Source organism: Ascaphus truei, chromosome 6 (genome assembly GCF_040206685.1).
Source record: "Ascaphus truei isolate aAscTru1 chromosome 6, aAscTru1.hap1, whole genome shotgun sequence".
Lineage (NCBI taxonomy): Eukaryota > Metazoa > Chordata > Amphibia > Anura > Ascaphidae > Ascaphus > Ascaphus truei.
This window is the reverse complement of record NC_134488.1, coordinates 100,654,457-100,678,435: the sequence shown is the minus strand read 5'-3', so window position 1 is coordinate 100,678,435 and position 23,979 is coordinate 100,654,457. Positions and strand designations below refer to the sequence as shown.

General features: G+C 40.3%; 2 protein-coding genes across 4 annotated transcripts in view; one reads left to right on the top strand and one right to left on the bottom strand.

The window, feature by feature from the left end:
- The first annotated feature begins 902 nt into the window (after positions 1-902).
- Positions 903-20,157, top strand: TMEM143 (transmembrane protein 143). Of its 3 annotated transcripts, none has more exons than XM_075605362.1 (8): positions 903-3,555; positions 3,836-4,044; positions 5,268-5,372; positions 5,906-6,100; positions 7,540-7,679; positions 9,102-9,381; positions 9,725-9,941; positions 12,122-20,157. In XM_075605362.1, exons 2-8 carry the CDS (start codon positions 3,844-3,846, stop codon positions 12,286-12,288), a joined length of 1,305 nt encoding a protein of 434 aa, XP_075461477.1. In that variant the 5' UTR covers positions 903-3,555; positions 3,836-3,843; the 3' UTR covers positions 12,289-20,157. The 3 variants fall into 3 exon arrangements, with proteins under 3 accessions (XP_075461477.1, XP_075461476.1, XP_075461479.1); XM_075605361.1 differs by having other exon boundaries at positions 904-1,067; XM_075605364.1 differs by having other exon boundaries at positions 908-1,067; positions 9,725-9,929.
- The window catches only part of EMP3 (epithelial membrane protein 3 (MAM blood group)), a 35,535-nt gene continuing 31,315 nt past the window's right edge, over positions 19,760-23,979 (bottom strand). The window contains exon 5 of the mRNA XM_075605365.1: positions 19,760-22,978. Within this exon, the coding sequence (XP_075461480.1) occupies positions 22,809-22,978 (170 nt within the window). The 3' untranslated portion in view covers positions 19,760-22,808. The remainder of the gene's footprint in view (positions 22,979-23,979) is intronic.

Genomic DNA, 23,979 nt, shown 5'->3' with positions numbered 1-23,979 from the left:
TGTACTAACTACAGAAACGTCCATTTCTGGTACCATGACACGTCACAGCTGTGTAAACATCATGGGTTATAGTATAAATGTATGTATATCTTTACTTAGGCCGCACTTCTAGTGTGCACTGCGGTGTGCGCTTGACCGTGTGACGTCATTCACGCAGTGCGTACAAATCCTGCACTCTATGCCAGCGGGATGCGACAGGGGGCGTGGCAGTGGAGTGGCCCGTGCTATTATTGGCTAAACTGCTTCCCGTGATGCTGACGTCACGTGGCAGCCGCATAGAGACAAATTAATTTCTCTCCTGGATCCTGCCGCTCGGTCGTGCCTCCGTCTGGTCGCGTTCACTACCTGCAGCATGATGCACAACAAGGTATGTGTTTTGGCACCGCGCACCGTCGCCACAACTATAAGCGCGGCCCTATAAAGCTCCATTAATGTACATAGCATTTCGCAGCAGTAATACATTACATAATAATATAAATGACAAATAACACAAAATGGGAGTAGGAGCTTCAGACAAAAGTAAAATTAGGAAAGGGTGTCCCTGCCCTAAAGAGCTTACAATCTAATAGTGCCCAGTAATTGTTCTGGCTGTTGGAACTGTTAGTTGTAGCACCTACCACACCTCTCGTTTCTAGCCCCTCATTTATCAGTACTCCCCTGACACATCCCTCCCTCCCGTGCCTGCAGCTCCTGCCCCCCCTGTGCTGTGCCAGTGCGGTCACTGCCCCTCAGCAGCCTCGCAGTGCAGAGCCCCGCCTCCTCTCTTTATCTTCAACTTGTTCGCTGACAGACACGCCCCCCAGACATCACACAACAGACCACGCCCCCGCAACGGGGCCGCGCTCAAAGAGGCTTCTCTTGAACCCTACCGGCTGCAGGGGGCGCTGCCGGGGATTCCCAATCCCGTATAGAGGCCGTGAAAAGAAGCGGGAAATACCACGCATGCGCACACGGACGCCTGAAGCCTTCGCTGCTCGCGTTCCGTGCAGTTCATGACGTGTTTGCAGAGGGACGGAGGCCGTTCTGCGCATGCCCACGATCTCAAAGTCAGCAGTGCCCTGCCAGAGGTTAGCGGGGTGACAGTTGTGTGTGTTTGGTGGGCTGTATGGAGGCTGCAGCAGCAACCTTTCTATGATGTATTGCACACGGACATGGCATGGTGTGCATGGTTACCTACAAAGGGGAGCCAGGGATGGTGTTATGTCTTCCACCAAGAATGGTTTTGTCTTGTTGAAGCTGCAGTGAGCACAGTTGGGGTTACAGAGCCACTTAGGCCAGGTGATTAAGGGACAGTGATGGGACCCTACTTTTAAGTCTACTGACACTGAAATGATGTTGATTTAAATAATTTCTGCGAATAATTGTGCAGCCCTGGACATCAATACAGTGTCATACATGTTGAAATAAAGCTCTTTGTGTGTTTGTGGTGTAATGAGCGCAGTGTGGATTTTGGGGACCTCAGAGCTGCAGCAGGGAAAGCATTCACACAACTGTGCATGTGTTATTTGCTCAACTCTGGCTGCAGAACTGGGGCAGTACAGAACAAGTACAGAACAAGAGCATCAGGTTTATCAAAGAAGTAAAAGAAAAATAACATTACTCGCAATTGGGTTCATTGGGGGATGTTCATTTAAACTGCCATTAAAGCAGCAGTTCAAGAAATATCCTACATGTGTTTTTATGAATAAATCAGTTCTGTACTGAAAATACTTTAACTTAAAAAAAAAATGTTTTAAAGACCTTTTTAATGTTTCTAACGTAGGAAGCATTTCCAAAGTGACAGCCCCCTTCCCCTTCTGATAGGCTCTGGCTCTTGAGCCCCGCCCTCTCTCTAGCAGTGCACCAATTGTATCTAATAACTACCTAGTCAATCATTCTAGGAACTACATTGCCCACAATGCTGTGCAAGAACTGAGTTAAATAACCCGGAGCAAGCGATCGATTACAGGAGAACGATATCGATCTGCAGCTTACCTAATTACTTGTCAGTGTGCAATCTGTATTGATGCACATTAAATGGGGAAAAAATTTTTAAAGCACAAGCTTGAACTGCAGCTTGCAAGACAATGGAAATGTTAGTGTTAGAGCACTTTCACAGTTTAATTAATAACTTCCATTGATTTTAATAAGGGGTGGGGTTTCACGTATTCTGAATACAGAAAGATCAGTACTAAAGATATACAAGAAGGTTTGGATTTCAGCTGTTTGTATTACAAATCTTTTGCAGAGATTGTATCTTTAATTCTTGCATGGCGAACCCATATGTTTACATTTTGATAATACAACCATGTGAGGGAGATTTGGGGATTTCTGAAAATGAACATAAAGATAATTTTAGCCTGAGGTTGTTGGGTAGGAATTGGTGAGTCCAAGTTCCAATATTTCACATTCTAAATGATTGCAACATGACAGGTCGGATTTCTGTTTGTTTATCTTGAGTCTTCTGGGTATACTATCATAAAATGGTATATGGAGGAATAGCATTGCTTGTGTGAAGTATCTCACAGTGCATGCTTTCCTGTGTTGCATTAAAGGGGTAATATTACTAATAATGGTGCAGAGCCACACAGAACCAAATGGCAGTGATCTAATAATAATAATATTGTTTGTTCTTGTATAGCGCTGCTAGTCTTAGGCACGTTCTATAGTGCCGGGCGCATGCTACGCTGTGCGCGCGGAATTTTAGTTGGCTGTGACGTCAGCCTTTCTATACAAGGGCCGCGCACGACAGGGAGAGGGGAGCCGACAGACAGCGGCGAAGATGAGGAAAATCATCTTTTGGCACCACTGTGCGTGCGTGCGTGTGTGCGTGTGTGCGTGTGTGCGTGCGTGTCAATGATTGCAGAAATAAAAAAATAAAAATATTAAACTTTTTTTTTCTTTAAAATTTTTTAATTAGGACTTCCTTTCACTCACACAGCCCATGCCCATACACATATACACATTACCTGCAGCTCCCGGCTCTATAGACAGGAAATGCGTGCGGCACATGCACACGCGTTCGCATAGGTACGCACGGCCGCATGCTGTATACAACAGCCCTTATGTAGTGCTTTACAGTGACATTTTGGAGACACCGTCCCTGCCTCCTAGCGCTTACTATCTGTTTTTGGTGCTTGAGGCACAGGGAGATAAAGTGATTTGCCCAACCTCACAAAGAGCCGACACCAGTAGTTGAACCAGGCTCCCCTGCTTCAAACGCAGTGCCAGCGTCCGTGTCATTACTCACTGAGCCGCTCCTTCTCTAAGTTTCATTTTTGGTTAATACATTTACATAAGGGCAGAGCAATGTCAGAATTTCGTTTCAGCTCAAAGTTTGCAATAATACTTCCATGCCCAGGTGAGCTTACAGTCTAATTTTGGTGCCTGAGGTACAAGGAGAATTGAATTAGGTTAAACGGAGAGCTGTTTGAACCTGGTACACCTGCTTAAAATGCAGGGACATTACTGCTGAGCTATGCCCACTGTCACAATATCTGCTGCTGGACTTGCATAAGCACACGTAGCTTACTAATGATCTGGCAGTTTCATTGATTTCGGAGTACTTCATAAAAGGTAATTTTAAGGTCCAGAACACCCAAATCGAATTCATTTTGAAGAATGGAATCTGCACTAGTCGAGCACGCAATTAGAGGCTGACTAGGGTTAAGTGTTACCCAGAATATGTTTATTTGCAAACTTTTCAAAATGGGGGTTTACCACACCTCTGGTTGGCATAACTGGCAGCACAATATCATTCATGGTACCAACAGTATGAAGGATGTGATAAGTTGTTTTGACATATATAACCTGTTCATCAGCGGTTCTGTTTGGTTTCTCCTTGGGACATTGCTAGCCTTCATCATGCTGTACACAGCCCGGTGTGCCCTGCGGATGGGGGCTGGAATGAGAAAATCATTAATCCGCAGTATGGGAACGTTGACCACTAAAATGGCAGCGTACAAAAAAATGTGGAAACCGACTGAGCCAAAAGACTGGATTGAGCAGTACCAAGAGAGATATATCCCCTTCTCTAAGTGCCAGCTGGTGGAGCATCTGGTTCAGGTGAGTGTGATTAGCTTATTATGCATTTGGCCCCAGTTTTGCAAAAATAAAAAGCTTATTGCGATGTGTTTAGCAGCGAAGGGGTTAACCTCATGTTAAAGACCCATGACCCTCTTACTCCACCGTCCAAATTTATCAATGATTATAACAATTTTCCCAAGGGGGAAAAAAAACCCTTTGAGATTGGATTATGGGTTCAGAATTGACTGTGAGTGTTTTTCATCCTTCACATCGTTAACCACTTGATTGTCCTGCCTTGTTTTTGATGTTCTGCCATGAACGGGGGCTCTGCTGGGTATCCCCTCTACCGGACTCATTTCACATCCATCTCTTCTTTTAGTGATGCATACAAAAAAAGATACTGTTAGTGGGTAAGCAGTTATACAACATTTAGGGGGGGGAAAGTATCTAGGTGCTTATTTCCAAGTAGTCTTGTCTAAAAGACTGCAAAAAAGCTAGAAAAACAAGATGAGACAGCACTCTGTCGCGGTTTACTCCTTACAAGGAGCGCACAAGCTTCAATTAAATTGCTAAATCTTCATTTAATTTGTTTGAGGGGCAGCAACAACATTTCAGGCCAACATGGCCTCGTCCGGTTGGTGTTCCTCATTTAATGCACTTTTTACATTTTATCTTTACTGTGCACGGTTTGTGGGGTTTTATTTATTTGTTCTGCTCATTATTTTTTCTTGGTTGGTCCTCAAAGGGACCGATTAGATTGCTGTTCTGGCCTTACACAAATTAGTCTTTCCTGTGAAATTGAGTGTATTGGGCCAAATATAACATATTGTACCACCGTATTACTACTGTGCAGCGCTATGTACTTTTATGGCGCTACATAAATAAAGACATACAATACTTATTTTATTTGCCTACTTCTACATGTTAATGAATAGATACATTATTTTTATTTTCTTAGCAATTAAGTACAGTCTAAACACATCCTCACAAATTACTTGTGTTAATACTCATTACAAGCCTGAATTGTTTGTTGACTAGATCCCAGAGGAGGAGTTGTGATCCTGGACTTTTTAGAATGATCTTCAGCGTGTATAACTTTCAATAAAAGCCTAAGGAGAGCCTTAGAAGGATTAAGTCATATTTACAAGATGCTTCTCAAGGCGTTCATATCCATTTTGTAATGTAATCCGTTGTTTTATAAACCTTTTATCTGTACATTATATTTATTCAGGGACGCTCATACAAAAAGGGTTGTTTTTTAGGCATTCCACTCCAGTGAATCTGAAAAGAGGTCCTTCCTTTCCTTTGTGAATCAACTGGAGTCCTCCCTCCTTCACCCTTACCACTCCATCCTGGAGGAGCTACAGGTGAGTATTCTTCATATTGTTTGTTAGAAGACACCATTATATACACAGAAGATAAAGGAAGTCATTTTTTGGGAGTTGTGGATGTAGGGAATATACCTGCAAGAACTCAAGAATGTGACACTTAAGGGGGTCATTCTATGTTATCTAAAGTGGCTGTTTGGGCTTTCAATGGTGAGGAATGGCCTATATACGACCGATTCAAAGTGTATAGAATTACATTGGGGTCGGTTTGAATGGTTGATTTCAGTGACGTCTCTTGTGTGAGCAGCCGTACAGCACTTGATTGCCACACAGACTGGAGATATTAAGCTGATCTGCAATTATTCCTCTCTTTTTATTATGGACACATGATTAAATATGTTTATAAATAGTTCTTGAGTAACAGCCTGTATATTATTAACACAAGGAATCTTAAGTTGCATGGGCATTTATTGAATTAACTTTTTTTTAAGGTGTTTGTAAGTATTCACCTCTAAACAGATTAGATTGCAAGATTAGAATAGTGCCTGTTCTAATGTACTGCTCTCTCTAAGGTCCTCTATGATCCCATTAACCCAGACCGTGATGCTTTGCCGGACACCACTCTTACAGACTCTGAGCGCCTATCCCTGGAGAAAGAGGTCTTGGAGCACCTGCAGCCAGTGCTGGATCAGGCCAATTTCAACATCCTGTCTGAGGACGCTCTGGCTTATGCTCTGATCGTGCATCACCCTCAGGACGGAGTGCAGGTACTTGCTCTTAACTTTAGGAATGGAAGAGGTAGGGTGCTAGATGCAAACAGAGAGAGAATATTCTGTCAGAGGTCTCATCTCTGTATTTTATTTTGCTGCCCAATTGTGGAATTAATACTGATGTAGTACTGCTTGCCCAGCCCACACTTCGGCTTTGGAAGTCACCTGTGTGTTACCCAGTGATGTGAAACTGTATTATAATGTACTGCTGCTTTAAAGGTGCTGTCTCTGTAACCGCTTCTTTATTTCTTTTGCTATTATTTTTTTAAAGGCGGTTTTAGATTGTGAAATCAGGTTAGACAAACTACATGCAAATGTATTCACCAGGCATAGCTAGGTTCCCCTAGCCTCCTTCAGTCACACAGATTGAGACCCTTAATTACTAAGCAGTTTTCTGCCTAGAGACACCTTCCAGACACGAGTTGAATGGGCTCTAAGGTGCCCCCTGCCCCGGAAGGGGCCTTTTAGCAGAAGATTGTTGTCCCCTTTTTACTTTCTCCCTATATAGTGTTATCCCTAAAGCCTCGGTCTACTTCCTAAAAGCAGTTTATATTGATAAATCTGGGCCCAGGAAAACGGAGGCATTTTGGACTCCCCATTCCAGCTCCTTTTATTATTTATCAAATGTTTTACCAGGAAGTAATACTTGAAATCGAGAGGTAACTCTCAATGTATGTCCTGGGCACAGAGTTATGACAAATACATGGTTACATTAAGGGAACAGGGTTATACATTATATACAAAACATTGCAAGCACCGTAAGAGATAATGTTATAGGCGTATGTAACAGTTACAGACCAGATTAATATGGGAGGCTGCTTTAATTTTGAAAGAACTTAGACTGGTGGCGGCTGTGATTAGCCCGTAGATTGATCCAGTTATTAATTTCATATGCTAATTTATTAGCAAATTACAGAAAGCGAAATGCAGATAGCATGAATCTCACACATCATACATTACAAGATGCTTCTGTTTGGGTTTGTTAGAGGTCCTTACTTCATTGGTTAAAAATGCAGCAGGATTTCTAAAGCTTCAGTGGTTGGGGGCTGAGTTAAAAGGCAGTTCTTTGAAAACCTCTCCCCAGGGCAGGAACTATACTCTGGTTACTTCCATGTATTAGGCACTTCCTACTTATTCTTCTTGTATATTATTTCTGTAAAGTGCTGAATATATTGTGGCCACTATACAAAAAGTACAATAGAAAATCAGGACGTCCACAATTTTTAAACATGCTCAATAAGAATATAAATAGTATAAAATGATTGCAAAAAAAAATGTTTTTAAAGTAGAAACAGTCTTAGATGAACATTATGTCCTCCCCTCAAACATGACACACGCACTGCCTGTATCCCATAACCCTGCCCATTACATCACAAACCGCATTATTACACCATTCTGTTTGGGTGGTTTTCTGGTAACTTTCTCCCCATTCCCAGGTGCACGTGAATCTCGACAAATATGAATACATTCGGTTCTGGGCACTGGGGCAGAGGATGGGACCCCTCTCTGTACAGATGGGCACCAAGCCCCAGAAGGACACACTCTTCTCCCGGGCGACACGCACCCCACCAGACAGGCAAGACATGTTTCTGGGAGCTCTTCATGTCCAATGTAAATACCGAACGTCACAATAATAACATTGTGTTGGTTCAATTTCAACTTATATACACCTTTTGATAAAGGGCTATAGAATGTTTATTGGCTTAACCCTTCCTGCTTTGCAAGAGGCTGCTAACCTCTCCAGTAGCGAAGTTAAAGCAAGTAAGGGCTTTGTGGTGAAACATGTCATTAAATCCAATAATGGCAAAGTGTTGTGAGTCAGGATCTGCCTGTCCTAAACCCCATGCTGGGAAGCAGTGACTTTTGGCAGGTCTGTCATTATACATTTATATGGACAGTTGTCTGATCTCGTTGGAACAACGGAATCAGCGTCTTCCTCTAGGTAGAGTACATCGATGCAGTATAAATATTGATTTCACTTTGTTTAAAGCTATTATGATGGATACATGTTCTGTAGCAATAGCAAACATGGATGTCAGCAGTTTAATGAAGAACAAAACCTGGCGCTGACCAGCAAATGTCTCTAAACCCCAGATTTGCCAAAGAAAATTATTCTATGGAGCATACAGTAGTGGCGTATAACAATATTGGCATTTATTTTGGAAAAATGAGTGTATTTAATCCTTTTGGTGTTGAATAAGGCCAGCAGTGCCAATTTTTCAGTTAGTTTTAGCACTGGTGAGGATGAGGGGTTTGGACCCTATCATCTCTAGCAAATAAGAACAAGGTATTTTTTAGGAAATGGCGTACCCTATTGTACTGTGCAGTGTGTTTTTCAAGCATTATCTAACTTCTTTTGAACTTGCTATATGTTAGGGGCGTTGCGGAACTTAGTTTTCCCATGCAGCATCTGTCTGAATGCTTTTTAGCAATCTCTGCAGTTGCTAGAAATGCCAAGCTTTGGTGGTGGGTCATGAGGTTTTGTGTTTTTTGTGTTTTTTGTGTTTTTTTTTGTATTAAAACTAGTGTGTATTGGATAGGGCTTAAGAGATGCAGGAAATTTTAGAACTAGCAAACTAATTGGGAACCTTAAGGATTATGCGTGAATTGCACTGGTACCAAAACACAAACCTTTGGGTTTTTTTTATATAGGGTAAGATTATACAATGGAACACAAAGTGTAATTATATCTCGGTTTCAGTGCTTCTGAATCTGTTGCAGATCACTGTTCCATGAAGGATTAAAGTGTGTTTGACACCACTTAAGCGCATATGGAGATTTGACCCTTGGCATTTGTGTGGTTTTTATTTTCTGCTCACCTTTCAGGTATTTTTATCATAAATTAGTAAGAGGGTCTGAGCTCTCCTGAAGTGTCAACAGGTTGCAAATTGTTTTATTTATGTATATATCTACTTACGGTTTTTGACTTGTGATTTCCGGCGGATATAATGATGCAATATGGTTTGAGTAACTGTATATATGTTTCTGTTCTCAATAGGCGTTACTTTAAGCGAGTCCTGGTAGCAGCTCGACCTAGGAATAGCCACATGGTGCTGAAGTGTTTCAAGGACATCCCCCTGGAAGGGCTGGAGCAGTTGCTTCCTGTAGTGAAAGTTCGAACCTCCAGCTTCGACCGCACCTTGCTCAATGCCATGCTGTTGGTCAGCGGCGGAATTATCTTTGTCAATGTGGGCATGGTGGTCCTCACGGACCTGAAGATGGGAACTTCTTTCCTCTTTTTCTTCTTTGCGGGATTCATGACGTTCCGAGCTTGGCAGGTATAGGGATTAGCCCAACTTTCTGATGTGAGGGAAAGCTAATTCACAAAAATAAACTTTCATGTGTATGAAATGTATTTTCCAAGGCCTAATGAAAGCTGGAAAGCATCATACTAATGGGCACAATCCTAGGATGCAAAAAATATTTTTCATGGTTTTCTGCATCACTTGGATCGATAATATCCAATGTTATATATACCACCCTTCTAAACACTTCTAGAATTCCATGTCCCCTCTCCCCATTGTTTCTATCTCGTTCTATACTTCCACTCTTCTAACATGCCACACTTTTTGCAGATATCACATTTGAGCTACCATTGATTCACTACTCTATCCATTCTAGGTGTTTTCTCAGCGGCGGAAAGTGCATTCACTGGAACTCGCTCACATGCTGTATTACCGAAGCACTTCCAACAACTCTGAGCTGCTTGGGGCCCTCGCTCTAAGGGCCCATGAGGAACATGCAAAAGAGGTGATCCTGGCTCACAGCTTCCTGAAGCAGCTAAACATCCCAAGTAATGAGGACTGTAGCACTTTGGATAATACCGGTATGTGTAGAGGTAATGTGAAACACTCGGTCACAATTTATTAGTACTAAGGTAACAAAGCCCCAAATACCAAAAATATTACACACAAATCTAAAAAGGAATAAAGAAAAAATTGAGAAAAAAAATAATCTAGTGTGAGATGCCTTCCATCCTATGTAATAAATCTTGCCATGGTTCAGGTAGTGCACAGTCTCCCATATGAAGCAGCTCACCAGTCTAAAATAGTTTGGTATCGGCAAAGTTCCATACAATAATCTAAGCAGAAAAGTAGGAACGCTTTACCAAGGGGGTAGTAGTGTTGGTTGTATAGTCAAGTCACTCAAGGCTGAACGTTCTCTGGTTTGTTTTAGTCCCCGGAGTAACGTTTCAGACCCTCCTGATCCTTCTTGTGGCACTTGCTTGGTCAGACTTTTTTTTTTGTGACATTGGCTTGGATTATTTTATAGAGTTAGCTAGTTTGGGATTTATACCTAACTATTTAGGATATGGACTAGTGAGCTGCTTCAGATGGGGACTGTGCACTACCGGAATAATTTTTGTTGTTATCCTAGATCTAATTTGTATTTGATATGGGTATAATGAGATCTAAAACCTTTTTTTTTTTTTTTTACTTGGGTTTTATTGGAAGTTTGAAGGAAATTGGGGTACAGAAAATAATGAGAAGCGAGCGATCGCCAGTTAACATTCTTTGTAATAACACAATGCAGCTAAGAAAGACATTGCACAAAGTATACTTAGAATACACATACGTTCCCTTTGTATTTATTAAAGGAAACCTCTTACTGTTGAGCCATGGTTTCCATACGATATTAAATTGTTAATCGTTGTGCTTACGGAAAGAGGTCAGCTTTTCTATCAACATAACTTCATCAATCCCCTGCAACACCCTCGTTTTTGGATGGGGTCGGTCAATCCTTCCAATTAGCTGAAATCAAACATCTGGCGGCCGTTAGTATATGAGAAACTAGTTCACAGAGATGAGGGCTCACATTTTCCAGACACATAGACAACACGATGATGGATCGAATGGGATGGTGATTTCAACAGTTTCCTAAGTCCGTTCTTGAATCATTAACATGATTCAATCATTCAACATTACCTAATGTTTTTGAATCTCGAGACAGAACCACCATACTACACATACCAGAAAACACCATCCATGTGATAGATCTCCCACATGGCGATAGATTCATATTTTTGTTTTTAATTGAAAATGTTATTTGTGTGCATTGTTTTCCATTCCTGTATATACGTATTTGGGTAGTATATGGGCTTTCCACCTTAGACACTCGCTTGTGTGTGTGTGTGTGTTTAAATTTTTTTTTTTTTTTTTTATGATCCTTTTTCCAGCAATTTTTTATTTAATATTTATTTACTTTTACCAGATTTATTACGTAGTAAGAGCTGGTGGGGCACTAGTTTGACTTGCCAGCTTTATTTTTCTTCACATTTTTGCTTCCTTCGTATATTTGGGGAAATATATTTTTGTATTTTAGAGCTTTGTTGCCCTGGTTTTAATAAACATGTCACTGCATGCTTCCTCCCATTTATTTGTTTACTTTGTGTTTTTTTTCGGACCATGATGGAGTAAGGGTCAGGGATGATGGAATCTGCTCAAATATGAGAATTTTCCAAGTGTAAGATTTTCCAAGAGCTTGTTCGTTAAGTTATTCATATTTAATATTTAGGAAGAGATCCAGTATAGGACATTACCTACTTCATACTGTATAAGTAAATAGACCACAGGTACTGGCTCTGTAACTAGTTTTTCAAAGTGGCCGAATCCCAAAAAGGTGTAGAATGGCCACAAGAGTATAGTAATGTAATTTTGGATACCTTTTTAAATGGTTAATTATTTTACTTCAACATTTTGCAGGCATTTGTAACACCTGTACTATATATTTACATTGCCTTAGTTTACAAGGGAATGTCAGTGTGACACAATTGCAGTGCAATTATGTTGTTACATAGTAGATGAGGTTTGGAAATGTTTGTCCATCGATTTTAGCCTATGTTGGCAAGAGTACGGGTCACTCCAAGTCCCTTCGCAGGCCACCTGTTGAAGTGCCCTGATTTAAAATATACAGGGGGTAATATGCTCTTTAGACAATTTGTGCAGGTCATAGTTATGAAGATCTACCAGTGGAATTCTTCTGTCACCATATTTCTCTGATTTTTTTTTCCTTTTAAAGATCCCGAAACAATAAAACAAGTAAAGGAACAGGTCCAGGACTGGCTGCAAGCGAAAGCGGGCCTGGAAATATTTTTCTCAGCTGAGCGAGCTCTCCGAAATCTCCAACGCTTGAATAGGACGTGGAAACAGGAGACTATTCCAAAAAGCAGGCAGAAACACGTATAAATCTAAGAACGATATATTTGAATGATGGAAGGTGTTTCCTTTATTTATTATTATTAATATTATTGGCTCTGTGAAGCCACACCCACTCCTATTATTTGAGTGAGCCATGGTGCTGTTGCATCGTGTGTGTGAATCCCAATGCCTGGGAGATGCTTATTATGGCAGCCATACTGTTGATGTGTGTATAACTTTATATTCTAAAGCATGTGACTGGGCACAAGAACATTGATTGTATACTGTATGTATATTTATATATGCTTCTGTTCTTGTGGGAATGGCAATAAGAACACTTGTGCTGGTGTGTGTTTACTGTTGCTATTTTGGCTGTGTGATTCTTTTATCTCTGATAACTCCTGTATATTAGCAGAGAAACAAGTAGAATGAAAACACAGAGCAGCGGTCAGAGTTCACTGGGATGAATTCTGGACATACAATTCTGTCCATAAGGTGTTTTATCAGAGGTGCTTTGGGTTGATATACCTGTGTCTCTGTGTATCTCCAGAAAGTTTCACTGCGATATCTTGTTTTGCCCAGACTTAGTAATGCTATATATATCTAAAACAGTGCCTGGCATAAATAATACAGTGAAGGACACTTGCAGGTTAACAAAGACTGTGGGGTTTTTCATCTGCTTTCATTTGTTTCTTTCCATAAAATACATATGAAAGTGGTTTGAAGTACTGTGCGTCAAATCTAGATGTGACAAGGTCATCTTTCTCTTCTACTTTTACTAGATCTAGCTACAGCTTTTAATACTTATTTCACCAATATATTATTTCACTGTGTGATGCCCATTTTGGAAGTGGTGGAGATGTTTAAAAGCATGTTTTGAGTTTGGAGAAGCAGGTTTACATCAAACTACAGCAGACAGTACAGCAGTTACCGTATTGTGATAAAAGTGCACAGTAAACATGTAATAGCATCTTGTAAATTGAGAAAATTCTGGTTTTGCAGACACTAACGGAGTTTAAAAGCAGAAAAAACTGCCTTCTGGACATGCTTCAAAGTTTTCCTAGAAGTAGAGCATACAGTACTATTAAACTGGCAGTAATGGCAATTTCCTCCATAAATGGAAGATTTTGTGAGATTTTCTATGCCCGATGCCAACGTATCAGTTAAGGTATTTGGAGAAAAATATAAACAATTATGGTCTTAAACTTTTACAGTGCCAGAGTACGACTGGACTTCTGGCACTTACGGTCATGTAATCGCTGTAGTAGCGATTGCCATGGCCACCCCCCTGGGTGACCGAAACGGAAGTGCAGGGGACTCCACTTCCACTTTGATTGGGTGGAACCAACGGTGTGCCCGATCAGGCCATAGAACACTAAATGTTCCTAGTATGTAGAAAGGGCCTCTGGTGTGCCAAGGCACATGACATACCAGGTACTTCATAAGGCACTGTAACGATTAAGCATCCTTGTATTGTCTAGCTGAAGCCTCCTTGTTTGTACTGGCCCAAGAAACTAGATCAGAGAAGGAGCATGTCCACTCTTCCTCCAAAGAGACTGCTGAAAGAAGTCCCCCAAAAAGAAGCCTATAGGAGTTTAACTCCTATAGCATTTGTATCTTGCACTCTGAGCATGTCCCTGTTCATGGTGGTGTTTTTTTTTTTGTTTTTTTGTTATAAGAATAGAAAAACATTAACAATAAAGATAATTTTTCTTCAACTCTAGCTTCTGCAGGTTAGCAGAATAGGCTCTGGGAAGAGCTTTTGTTTATACCTCCTGGATACTTATGATTGGAGATCTCCTGAATAAAGTATCTGACTAAAAAAAATAACGGCGTTGGAAAGGAAAGAATTGATCTTTTAAAGGTACAATCCAAGCCTGCTAATTTTTATTTATTTATTATTTCTTTATATAAGATTGAACCCCATTAATTTCAGCTCTGGAGACCCCAAGCTTCCGCAAGTACCTACCTCCGAATTAGGTTCCGGTATCTGCGTCACGGCTTCCTATTGGCATGCGGTATACATAATCTTTGAACAGCTGCCATTACGTGATTCCCTGCCAGCTGCGCAGAGCTGCTACCGGCACTTAATTTGGCGGTAAGTATCTCCGGAAGCAGGGGGTCCCTGGTGCTGAAATTAACTGGGTTGAGTTCCAGGGAGTTTTTTTTTTTGCAAAGTTGGATTGCCTCTTTAAAGGGAGTAAAAATAACGCCAAAAAAAAATGCGCTGCATGGACTGCATTCCCTCAAAAAGTTGACAAACAAATAAATACATTAACAATTGAAAGAAAATATCTCTGGAATGCTACATAGTAAAGAAACTTAAGGATCACTGTACAGCGCTGTATAGGTTTTATTCAATAACGCTTATTTCATGTAGCGCTTTTCTCCCAATGGACTACAGATCATATTGGGATAATGTTTCTTAAGTACCAAGTATTACAATTCTGTAAGCCAGGTGTGAATGATACAAAAACATTATTTTTTTTTAATGAAGGACATAGTAAACACATGTCTCTGCTCAGTATACTGTGAAGCAAGCTTCTCTCGCTCAGGAAGATTTCAGCTGCATTCAGATTCATTTTAGTGACGCTGAAATCTTCCAGAGCAAAAAGCAGGCAGCTTGACATGGAATTGGGGCCCTAGAGTGAGATCTTATAGGATAGTGGTTTTAAGGCATTCTTTTGGTTAATGTAACCCTAGAATGATATTGTGAAATTCTGGGGAACCCCAACCCTCACCGCTTTCTCTAACACTCCGCCCCCTCCCTTATCTTTTTCTTCCCCTTCTTTCACCGCCCCTTTAGTCTCCCCTCTCTCTCTCTCTTACACATACACACTTTACCTTGGGGTGAGGAAATCTTCAGTGCTGCGCCGGTCCAGGGACTCCGCAGCTCCCTCCTCCAGTCGTGCGGATGTTGGACCCAACTTCCAGCACCGACAGGAGGAGGGAGGGGATTGCAGAATTTCGGTGACTGCCGGGCCTCTGCTGCTGCATGGGGATCTGGAGGATCCATCGGCCACCGCTGCTGGGGAGCCGCTGGGACTCTTGTCCCACCGTTCCACCTGTCGCCTACGGAACTCTCTTGAAAATTACTGGTATATGGAAAGATGCTACAGTTTTTTTTAGCTCATCAAGTAAAATATGTATCTGAAAAATGTGCTACATAGTGCTTTATACTCGCACTCCATTTCCATGCTCTTAGAGGGCACATTCAGTAATAACTAGTGTCATATTTTTGGTACATAACTCTGCACCAGATACTATCCCTTAGAGCTTACAATCTAATTTTTGTTACCCGAAGCACAGAGGCAGTGAGTGACATTACTACTAGACTACTCCTGTGTTTTTGAAGTTCCAATGCTCAAGCCTGCCACTTTCTATCCATTCTAAATTTCCAATCTACAGACGCTGCATCTGCCAGCGATTTCATGGTCCAAAGATTGTCGCTAAATGCTGCTGCAGAAATACTTCCGTGAGGCTTCTTTACTCTTTCAAGCTTTGCAGAACAGATTTCTAACTGGTCATACTGAAGAGAAAAAGATTTTGTTTGATTCATCTTTTAAAAGGCATGTTTGTGTTGGTGACTGAGCGTTGTAACCACTAGAGTGGATGTAATGACGTATTTTCATTGTCTGAAGGTGGGGCAAGCCATCTGTAGATATTGCGGTGAGCATCAGGAATCAAAAGCTTCATCTTTATTGTGCTAGATGGACAAATATGCATGAACTGTATCCCAAATGAAATCAACAAGACTGCCCCATTAGATTAGAATAGAAAGAGTGTAAAGTCTTAAACATTAGAAAAGACCAAATAAAACCAAAACCAACTATAATCCCTCGATTTTGACCAAAGAGACCACAGTAGACAACTTTGGGTTTTACAGCTTGTTCCAGACCTACTGAAGCAGGGGTAAACATCCCATTTCAAATTGTTCTTATTCAAGAGATTAAGCTATAAAGTTTAAGAAAAGTAAACCTGTCTGGAAAGCAAAGCGATTCAAATGCACGCTATTCCATGTAGCCAAAGTTCCTCAGAATATGATATTCTTGCAAGAGGTACTAAATATCATCAAAGCTGCAAGATTGTGCATTAGGTCCCACCACGATTGAAGAAGAGCATTTCTAACGTGTCGCTTGTGTGGGATCTATGTTTTTTTGCTTGCATTCAGTCAGAACACATTTATTAAGTGTCGTACCTGAACAGCATTGTTTCTCTGCCAGACGAATTAGCTAGTTATAGGTGCGGTATAGCCAAGTACTTTCTTTCCATTTTTGTGCAGATTAGAAAATCATGAGGATGGTACTACAATTCAGTTTAAAATAGTATCATGTTATCTCAATCAAGGAATAATGGGTCTGAACCCATTACAAATATTTACATATTTAGCTGTGCTTCTATGCGTCTCCAGGCCAATGGCAGCCGTCGCAGCTCCCTGTTTGTCTACGGGCTGCCTGCAGATGCTTTCCCCGCAGCAAGGGATTGCTGTGTTTCTATGCCCCCTGTTCATCCATGACTGCAGGCAATTTGATATGGGCTATGCCTGTATAAAATCAGTCAAATTCGTCTTTTCTCAGAACTAGGAAGATGTGCAATTTGACACCATCCATCTCTAAATAGGTCAAAGACTGTATTCCAACCCTGCACAAGCTTTCTGGGAGCTGTCGCTTTTACAACCAGACTCACATTGGATGTATACAAAGCGTTTGTACACATGGACTTATTAGAATTGGCTAATGCTAGACAAAAAAAAAAAAATGCATTACATCGTCATTTCATTATTTTTTTTTCTGTACTTTCTACCAACTTTTCGGATATCCAGAACAGTAATAACGGTCATACGGATGCAGAAGAAAAATTCAAATATCCAAATATTTCTTTTTCTTCCCCGCTTGTTTAAAGCTGTTTTTCCTACATTAGGGGCACTATGAATCAAAGGGAAAATGTTGGTGCCGTGTCGTTCTTTTGTTGCTACTCGCACTAAACTGTATATGTACATATATCTGAGCCAGACAGTGTGTATGTATTAATCTTGGGTTACACCATTTTTGGGTAGGTCTACGTCGGCCTGCAATGACATGAGGGATTTACAGAGCAAGCGGGAGGAGTTATATTTGCATATTGGGCAGGTGTATGTATTAAGTGTGGCTTGCATTACTTTATTTGATGCGTTGGTTTTTCACGTCACCTTACAGGTGACGTTAGTCTTTCCCTTTCTCTCCCCTCCCGCTCCCCCCTCGATCAGCATGCGCCAAATGCAAAAAAAATCACATTTCCGACAGTAAAAAAATGGCTGCCTGTGGGACTAGAATAAAAGTAAATCAACAAGATAATAGTCGTAAGTAGAGTTTCAAGTTTTGTATTTGTTTTTTCATAAAATGTTTGCTGAGGAGGGTATCGTGTACAGAGCTTTCAACCCCTCACTGGTTTGTCTATACCCAAACTGTGAGGTACTCAGAATCAATAATGGCAAAAAGAAAGATTTATATGCAGAGGCCAGGGAAAGCCTGCAGGTGACAGTTCTACTCCTACATAAGTATGGGAAAAACCTGGAATTGGCATCTAATAGCGGTCGCTTACGCCTCTCATTCGTTACGTGGATTGCAGAATGTCCCGTTTAGCACATGCTTGAAGATTTTCCCTCTGTCTCACTTCTGTAGCATATTGCCCATGCAGCAGCTTCGTAAAGTGCTGTCCCACAGGAGTTCTTGTATTGCTCTCTGATATAGTGAATCTGTGGTGATTCATCCCGTTCTGAAGGCCCTGTTTGGTTTCTTCAACATAGTTCATATTGCTGCAATATCTGCATTTGATAAGACTTCCTACAGTATTTATCTCCACTATCACCTTAGGATGTATATGTTTCCTTCCAATTGTTCAGCCACAGTAAACTTGAAGAAGAAACCTATGATGTTTCTTTTATCTGTGACGAACTAACGTTGGTCAGCTACGAGGCATCACAATCTACATCGAATCTTCCCTCCCAGACCAATACTAGAACTTTGAACTACACGAAGGAGGACAAATAAGTGAGGATTTTTTCTAGCACTGGGAATACAATGGATAAAATATTGCACCACACATGCCTGTGACAGTAAAGGGTTAAAATGCTGGAGTCCATGTTTTCAATTCCCCTTTTCTAGTCACTCTTAATTTATCCTTTTTTCTCCCTCCAGCTTCACTTCTGTATGCTTGTTTTTTTTTTGCCTCTAGTTCCCCCCTGTGATATTTTAGCATTATGTTTTTGGGATAGACTGGCACAAAAAAAGCTGAACTTCTTCATTTTTTTTTTTTTTAAAGTACCAACCTCAAAATGTGCTACCCAGCAGAGAATTGCAATAATAGTTGATAAAGATTCCTTAATATTTTATGGTACTTAACCATTTATGGTGAGTAAAAAAAAGTGACACGCCGCTGGGCAGAGGACAGTAATGATAAAGAAATGGCATTTGAATACTTTTTGGTTTTCTGTATGAGCTTCAGCATGTTGTTGACTCTGGTTTGTGGCTTGCAAGGTAAATAAACCAAAGCAGATGTAAATGAATGATTACCTGTAATGTCATGAGCCAAAAATAGCGTTTATAAGGTTCTAAATCCGAATGCACATATTCCCTGCAAATTTCTGTTATTTGTAACCACTACTGAATAGTTAGATCGTGATCACGAACTAGTAAATTTAGTGGGTTTTTTTTTTTAACACTCACTGAATAGCTGAAGTAATTACTGTATAACCATATTTCTAAAAGCATTTATTATCCTTGTTTGCCACCTTTAAAATGTAATCGATGTTGAATGTAGTAACCGCTAGTGATGACCAGAAACTGACACGTTGTAGTTTCTGGAGTTGTGGCGTGGCCATACCAAGCTAGCACTTTCCCTTAACTTCCCCATAGTTTAATAATATTTGTGAACCTACTTTTTATGTGGAACAAACTGGGTAAATGGTGCGCAGGACGTTGAGAAGTGAGGTGGGCAAGCTGAACCCTTGTGTTGGTTGTTTGGCATTCATTAACTTGGATGCACTTTCTGCATATTGTCAGTTTTAATTACCAGCTTAGACAATAAGCTTTCTGTGCATCTTCTGTTTATGCTATGGCCAAATGTAATGTCTGTATACAGTATAACACCACCCACAGGGTAGAGTTGGTTTAATGTGTTAAAATTGTCTTGAAAGGGACTCTTTGGCGAGGTTATGTTAAAACTGGTACAGTATGTGCGAATTCTACTTTAGTGAGACAAGAGGGTGGTGGGTGGGGTGGGGGAAGCATTGGTTTGTTATATTGGAGCACCCCTTTTATTTAAACAATTCTAGCATGAAATGAGTAAGTAGCCTTCCATGCCAACTGTGTGTTTTAGTTATTGCAATGATTAAGCATTTAAAATCGCAAACAAAAATCCATTCTCTATTAGCATCACTATCGACACCTACATCACAGCTAATTGAGCCAGACCACTTCCAAAGCTTTATGAAACTAATAAACAGCTGAGGGAAATCATAGAAATAAAACAGACCGTCAGGGAGCGTTTTCATTTTTAATATTTATTAGATACATCTTATATTATTAAGTTGCTTTCTGTGCGGTGCTGCAAAAATTAAGTACAGGCCTCATCAGCACAGAGTATAAAATGAATACAAAGGGAAGAATGTATTGGTCTTTAGTACTGTAACTGCACTAAACCCCTCTTACTGCTGCCGGGCCTGTGTAAAGCACTGCAGGCCTTACAGTAATCATTGTGTACGATTATTGGTGCTTGCTTTGGCTGGGGTTTATTATTTGTTGTACTGTACAATAAATTTTCCAAAGAAAGGAAAGTATTTCTTATACAAATCTGTATCTGCTTTTGCATCTTACATATACTTATTTTGTAGTGTGCATGGCTATTATTCATTGGAATAAAACAGCACCAATACCTTGATTTTGTTTCCATTTCTTTATGTACAGTAATATGGGTTGTATTTTGCTGTTTTCTTTCAAAGCTGCATTCACTTGGTCAACTACATTATAACATTGTATACAAGTTCACCCCACCTTCTAAAAATAGCAATCCATGTTTTTGTGCGTCAAATGTACATTCAGGGACCCAGACGTGGGATTCTGCAGAAATTCACTTCTCTGGCAGTTCGAGGGAAATTTGAAACAAACTTTATGACGCTTTAACATTTCTCTTTGTTGCTTGTACAAAAATGGTAAAATAGCAGTTCTGCAGCATTTAAAAAAAAAAAAAAAACTTTGCTCAAACTTTTTCCGGCAAACTTGAGGGAAGCAGAACAGCCATTACCTTTTTGATGTTTAGTTAGTAAGTTTGACCTGAGTACGAGCAAAGTTCGCAGATCTCTACATAAGGTAGGTCACAATATGCTTGCATGTAGTCCTTTGGGTCTCCAAGATGTGAATGTGTTTAATATGCAAGGTAGAGAATGAAGAACAACATCATGGTGGCTGCAGTATTAAAGATCATACACCGACACTGCCTTTTTTTCTCTCTGACTGGCATCAGCCTTTTTACTTTGTTTCCAGTCCGTGAGCTACTTAGTACATTGAAGACAGATGTATATTTGTTTTTAAAGTATTTTTCATATTATACATAAAAATGAATAGGGAACTTTAGATGCCTCCATGTAAAAAAGCATTTTTGTTGAATATTACCGGGGGGGAAAATATTTTGTGCTATAATCATACATTTGCTGAATATGTGTAACTTTTAAGTACTACAACATAAACAAGGAAATGGTCACAAGAAATTTTGAAAAGGCCTATTGACTTTTTGCTCACATTTAAAACTCCTGCACCCACAATGGTTTCTTGTGGTAACGCTCTGCTGTAGTTTTAGCTGCATGGGTGGACAAGATGAACCATAAGGTAACACTTGAGCAGCTGCCAGAAAAGTAGCAACACTCAACATTTCAAAAAGATGAATTTATTAGATTGTGCATGGCCTTTTGAAAAGTGGCGTTTAGTCTATGGGGCAGAAGCACCCAGCGCCAATGCAGGGTATTGCACCACAGTCCAGCATTAACACTGAATCGGGGCTGAATGAACTCCAGCGTATGTTGGTGAACGTACCTTGAAGGCAAAATTCTAAGCTAAAAACCAGAACTAATGTGTTTGAAACCATTCTTCAGCTGTTTGCAAAAGACAAAACTTTATTTTCTTTAGCAAGAATACAGTGGAAAATGTTGGTTATATTTCCAAAATATTCAACAAAGCTTTTATTCATGAATGTGAGGCTTTTGGCTTTTGGAGTTAAACTGGAAGAAAAATTTAATCTGACCAATGTGATCATGTCTGTCCATAATGGGTAATTTAAAGCTCATGGTTACTGGTTTTGTAAACCAAACTACATACAACGTTCTCCGCTGCGTGCACGAATTCCAGCGATGGTTCAGATAAATTTGAATGTATTTTTTTTACAGAATCCTAGCAGTGACACAATGTTACTGGGGATTGGCCCCTTCGTCCAGTAACAAATAATGTACCTGATGAAGGGCTCATAAATGTGCCACCGCTATGATTCTGCAATAAATATTATATTAATGTTTATCTGAACCATCTCCCCCTTTTTTATTTATTTTTTATTATAAACCAGTTGAGAGGGTTATTAATAATACACTTTAATCTATGTGAAGCTGTTATCACGGTTTAATAGTCGTGGCTGTGAATGGCTATTACTGCGTGATAATGTCTCCTGCTGCTCTATGAATGAGGCCCTTTGATGGCAACATGGACAAGTAATTTCAAAGATCATTAACCCCTAGAGTGTTTCTTATTACTGGGGCAATAATGGAATCCTAAAATATTTCTTCTCAGCAAAGCAGGTGCCCCCTCATGGAGAGACTTGCTACAATATTAGATCAAGACTGCACAAACTAAAAAAATATAAAAAATCTTGCTTGGATAGCACAGCCGATAAAGGTAAAAATATTGGCTTATAGTAGTGCATGGAGGTGAAGGACTACTGTGGCTGGAGAAAGGTTAAGGCGAGAGCCGCTGTCTATTGCGTACAAGCTACAGTATAATGCAATTCTGCTTTTAAGGATATGTCACCATGTGGGCTTATGCTGAAAGGAATGAATAGGGAAAGCGTGTATGTTTTTCGATCAATCATCTCTATTTAGGTTAATTTTCCAGTAAGGATGAAAATAGTTTTAATTGAACTCCGTAGGCATGTGTTAAACCTGCATTAGAATATATTTGGCCCTGTCTGTGGCAATGTAGCAATATTCTGCCTCACAATACTTTCATTTAGTGCACCTTCTCTTTTTTTTTAAATTGTTTCTTTGCATAATCATGACTGCCTGAAAAAGACACGTTGCAAATGTGTGATATAATCATGAAATTCTTTCTGTGAGCTCAACCAAGGTAAATGTATGCCAATTTCAAGTAGAATGATAAAACTTGGATGGGAGATAATGAGGATCATTTGCAATCCAGTTGATTGCAATTTAACTGCGTAGGCTGGTTGTAGTTCAACCTCACAGGCAAAAATCCAGGTCATCAAAGTCCCCTCACCCACTCTGTGCCCGGATGAGAATTCTGGATCTGTGGACGGAGAAGGAGGCAGCTGCCTTACTCCCGTTTTCGCAGGTGGATGTACATGAGACCGCTGGCCATGGCGAGAGGGAAAGCAACCCAGGCCAGCACAAAGCAATGCCCAAAATAGCCTTCTTTATCCCTTTTTGAATGAAATTCTGTCACATGACTCGCATAGATCACTGCTCCAGTAAATACGGCAAGACCTGTACGGGAAAGGAAGACCTTCAGTCACGAAACAACAAATATTGGTATCTGTATTAACAGCACACCATGAACGGTATAGGGTTAACAGTTAAAATGTGAGTGTGTAACTTTTCAAATCATTGACAAGTACTAAATGAGGATCATACAATTAAGTATCTTGCTTTGGCAATAATAGTGCAATATTCCCCACACAGTGATCAATGTGGACTTGTTTTCCTATGCCATGGAGTGAATGTATCCACAGTTTATACATGGAAGCAGGGGGTCTCGAGCTGACCCCCATTCATTTCAGCTCTGGAGACCCCTGCTTCCTGAGATACAGATCTCCGAAAGAGGCACCAGTACCGTGGCAAAGTTTGAAGTCCCTGGTCACGTAGGCCAATATGAAGCCTTGCTGTATGATGTCACGGCTTCCTATTGGCCCACAGGGTGCATGAGCTTTGAAAAGCAGCCATTACGTGATCCCTGCTAGCAGAGCAAAGCGACTACCGGCACCCCATATTTTAATAATTAGCAAAATTAGACACAAAGGCTGAACAGTGTAACCAGCAGATATTCTGGAAAACTACTGTACAATACATGATTTTTGTTTGTTGATGTTTATACAATTATACCAAGAATAGGTAAGTGTATTGATTAAAATGATGCCGTAGTCAAAATGAAAAAGTTCCATAAGAGGACTCAAAAATAAATCATTTTTAAACCAAGTAAATATGACTATCTTTTGAATGCACTGGGCTTCTATTTGGTAATAATAATGTGAGTTCATTTTTATATTAAAAACTTTTGCACTCTTCGTTTTGTACTCACCCCTGATATTTGGGTGCCTCAGAGCTGTAAATAGATGGCTTATCAGGATATAAACAGCTAAGATTAGAAGATCACTGGGGATATATTGTATTGTGATGCCCAGTGTGCATATATTTTCCAACAAGAAATATACTTTGAAGCTGAGCAATATGACCAGTTGAAGGTTATCTATCGACGCGATAGCTGACAC

What these genes read in the sequence shown, in the direction of transcription:
- TMEM143 (XM_075605362.1), top strand. Translation starts at nt 3,844, where the DNA reads ATGCTGTACACAGCCCGGTGTGCCCTGCGGATGGGGGCTGGAATGAGA. An exon ending in TGGTGGAGCATCTGGTTCAG is followed by an intron (nt 4,045 to 5,267) that starts GTGAGTGTGATT and finishes GTTGTTTTTTAG; the next exon opens with GCATTCCACTCCAGTGAATC. An exon ending in TAATACCGGTATGTGTAGAG is followed by an intron (nt 9,942 to 12,121) that starts GTAATGTGAAAC and finishes TTCCTTTTAAAG; the next exon opens with ATCCCGAAACAATAAAACAA.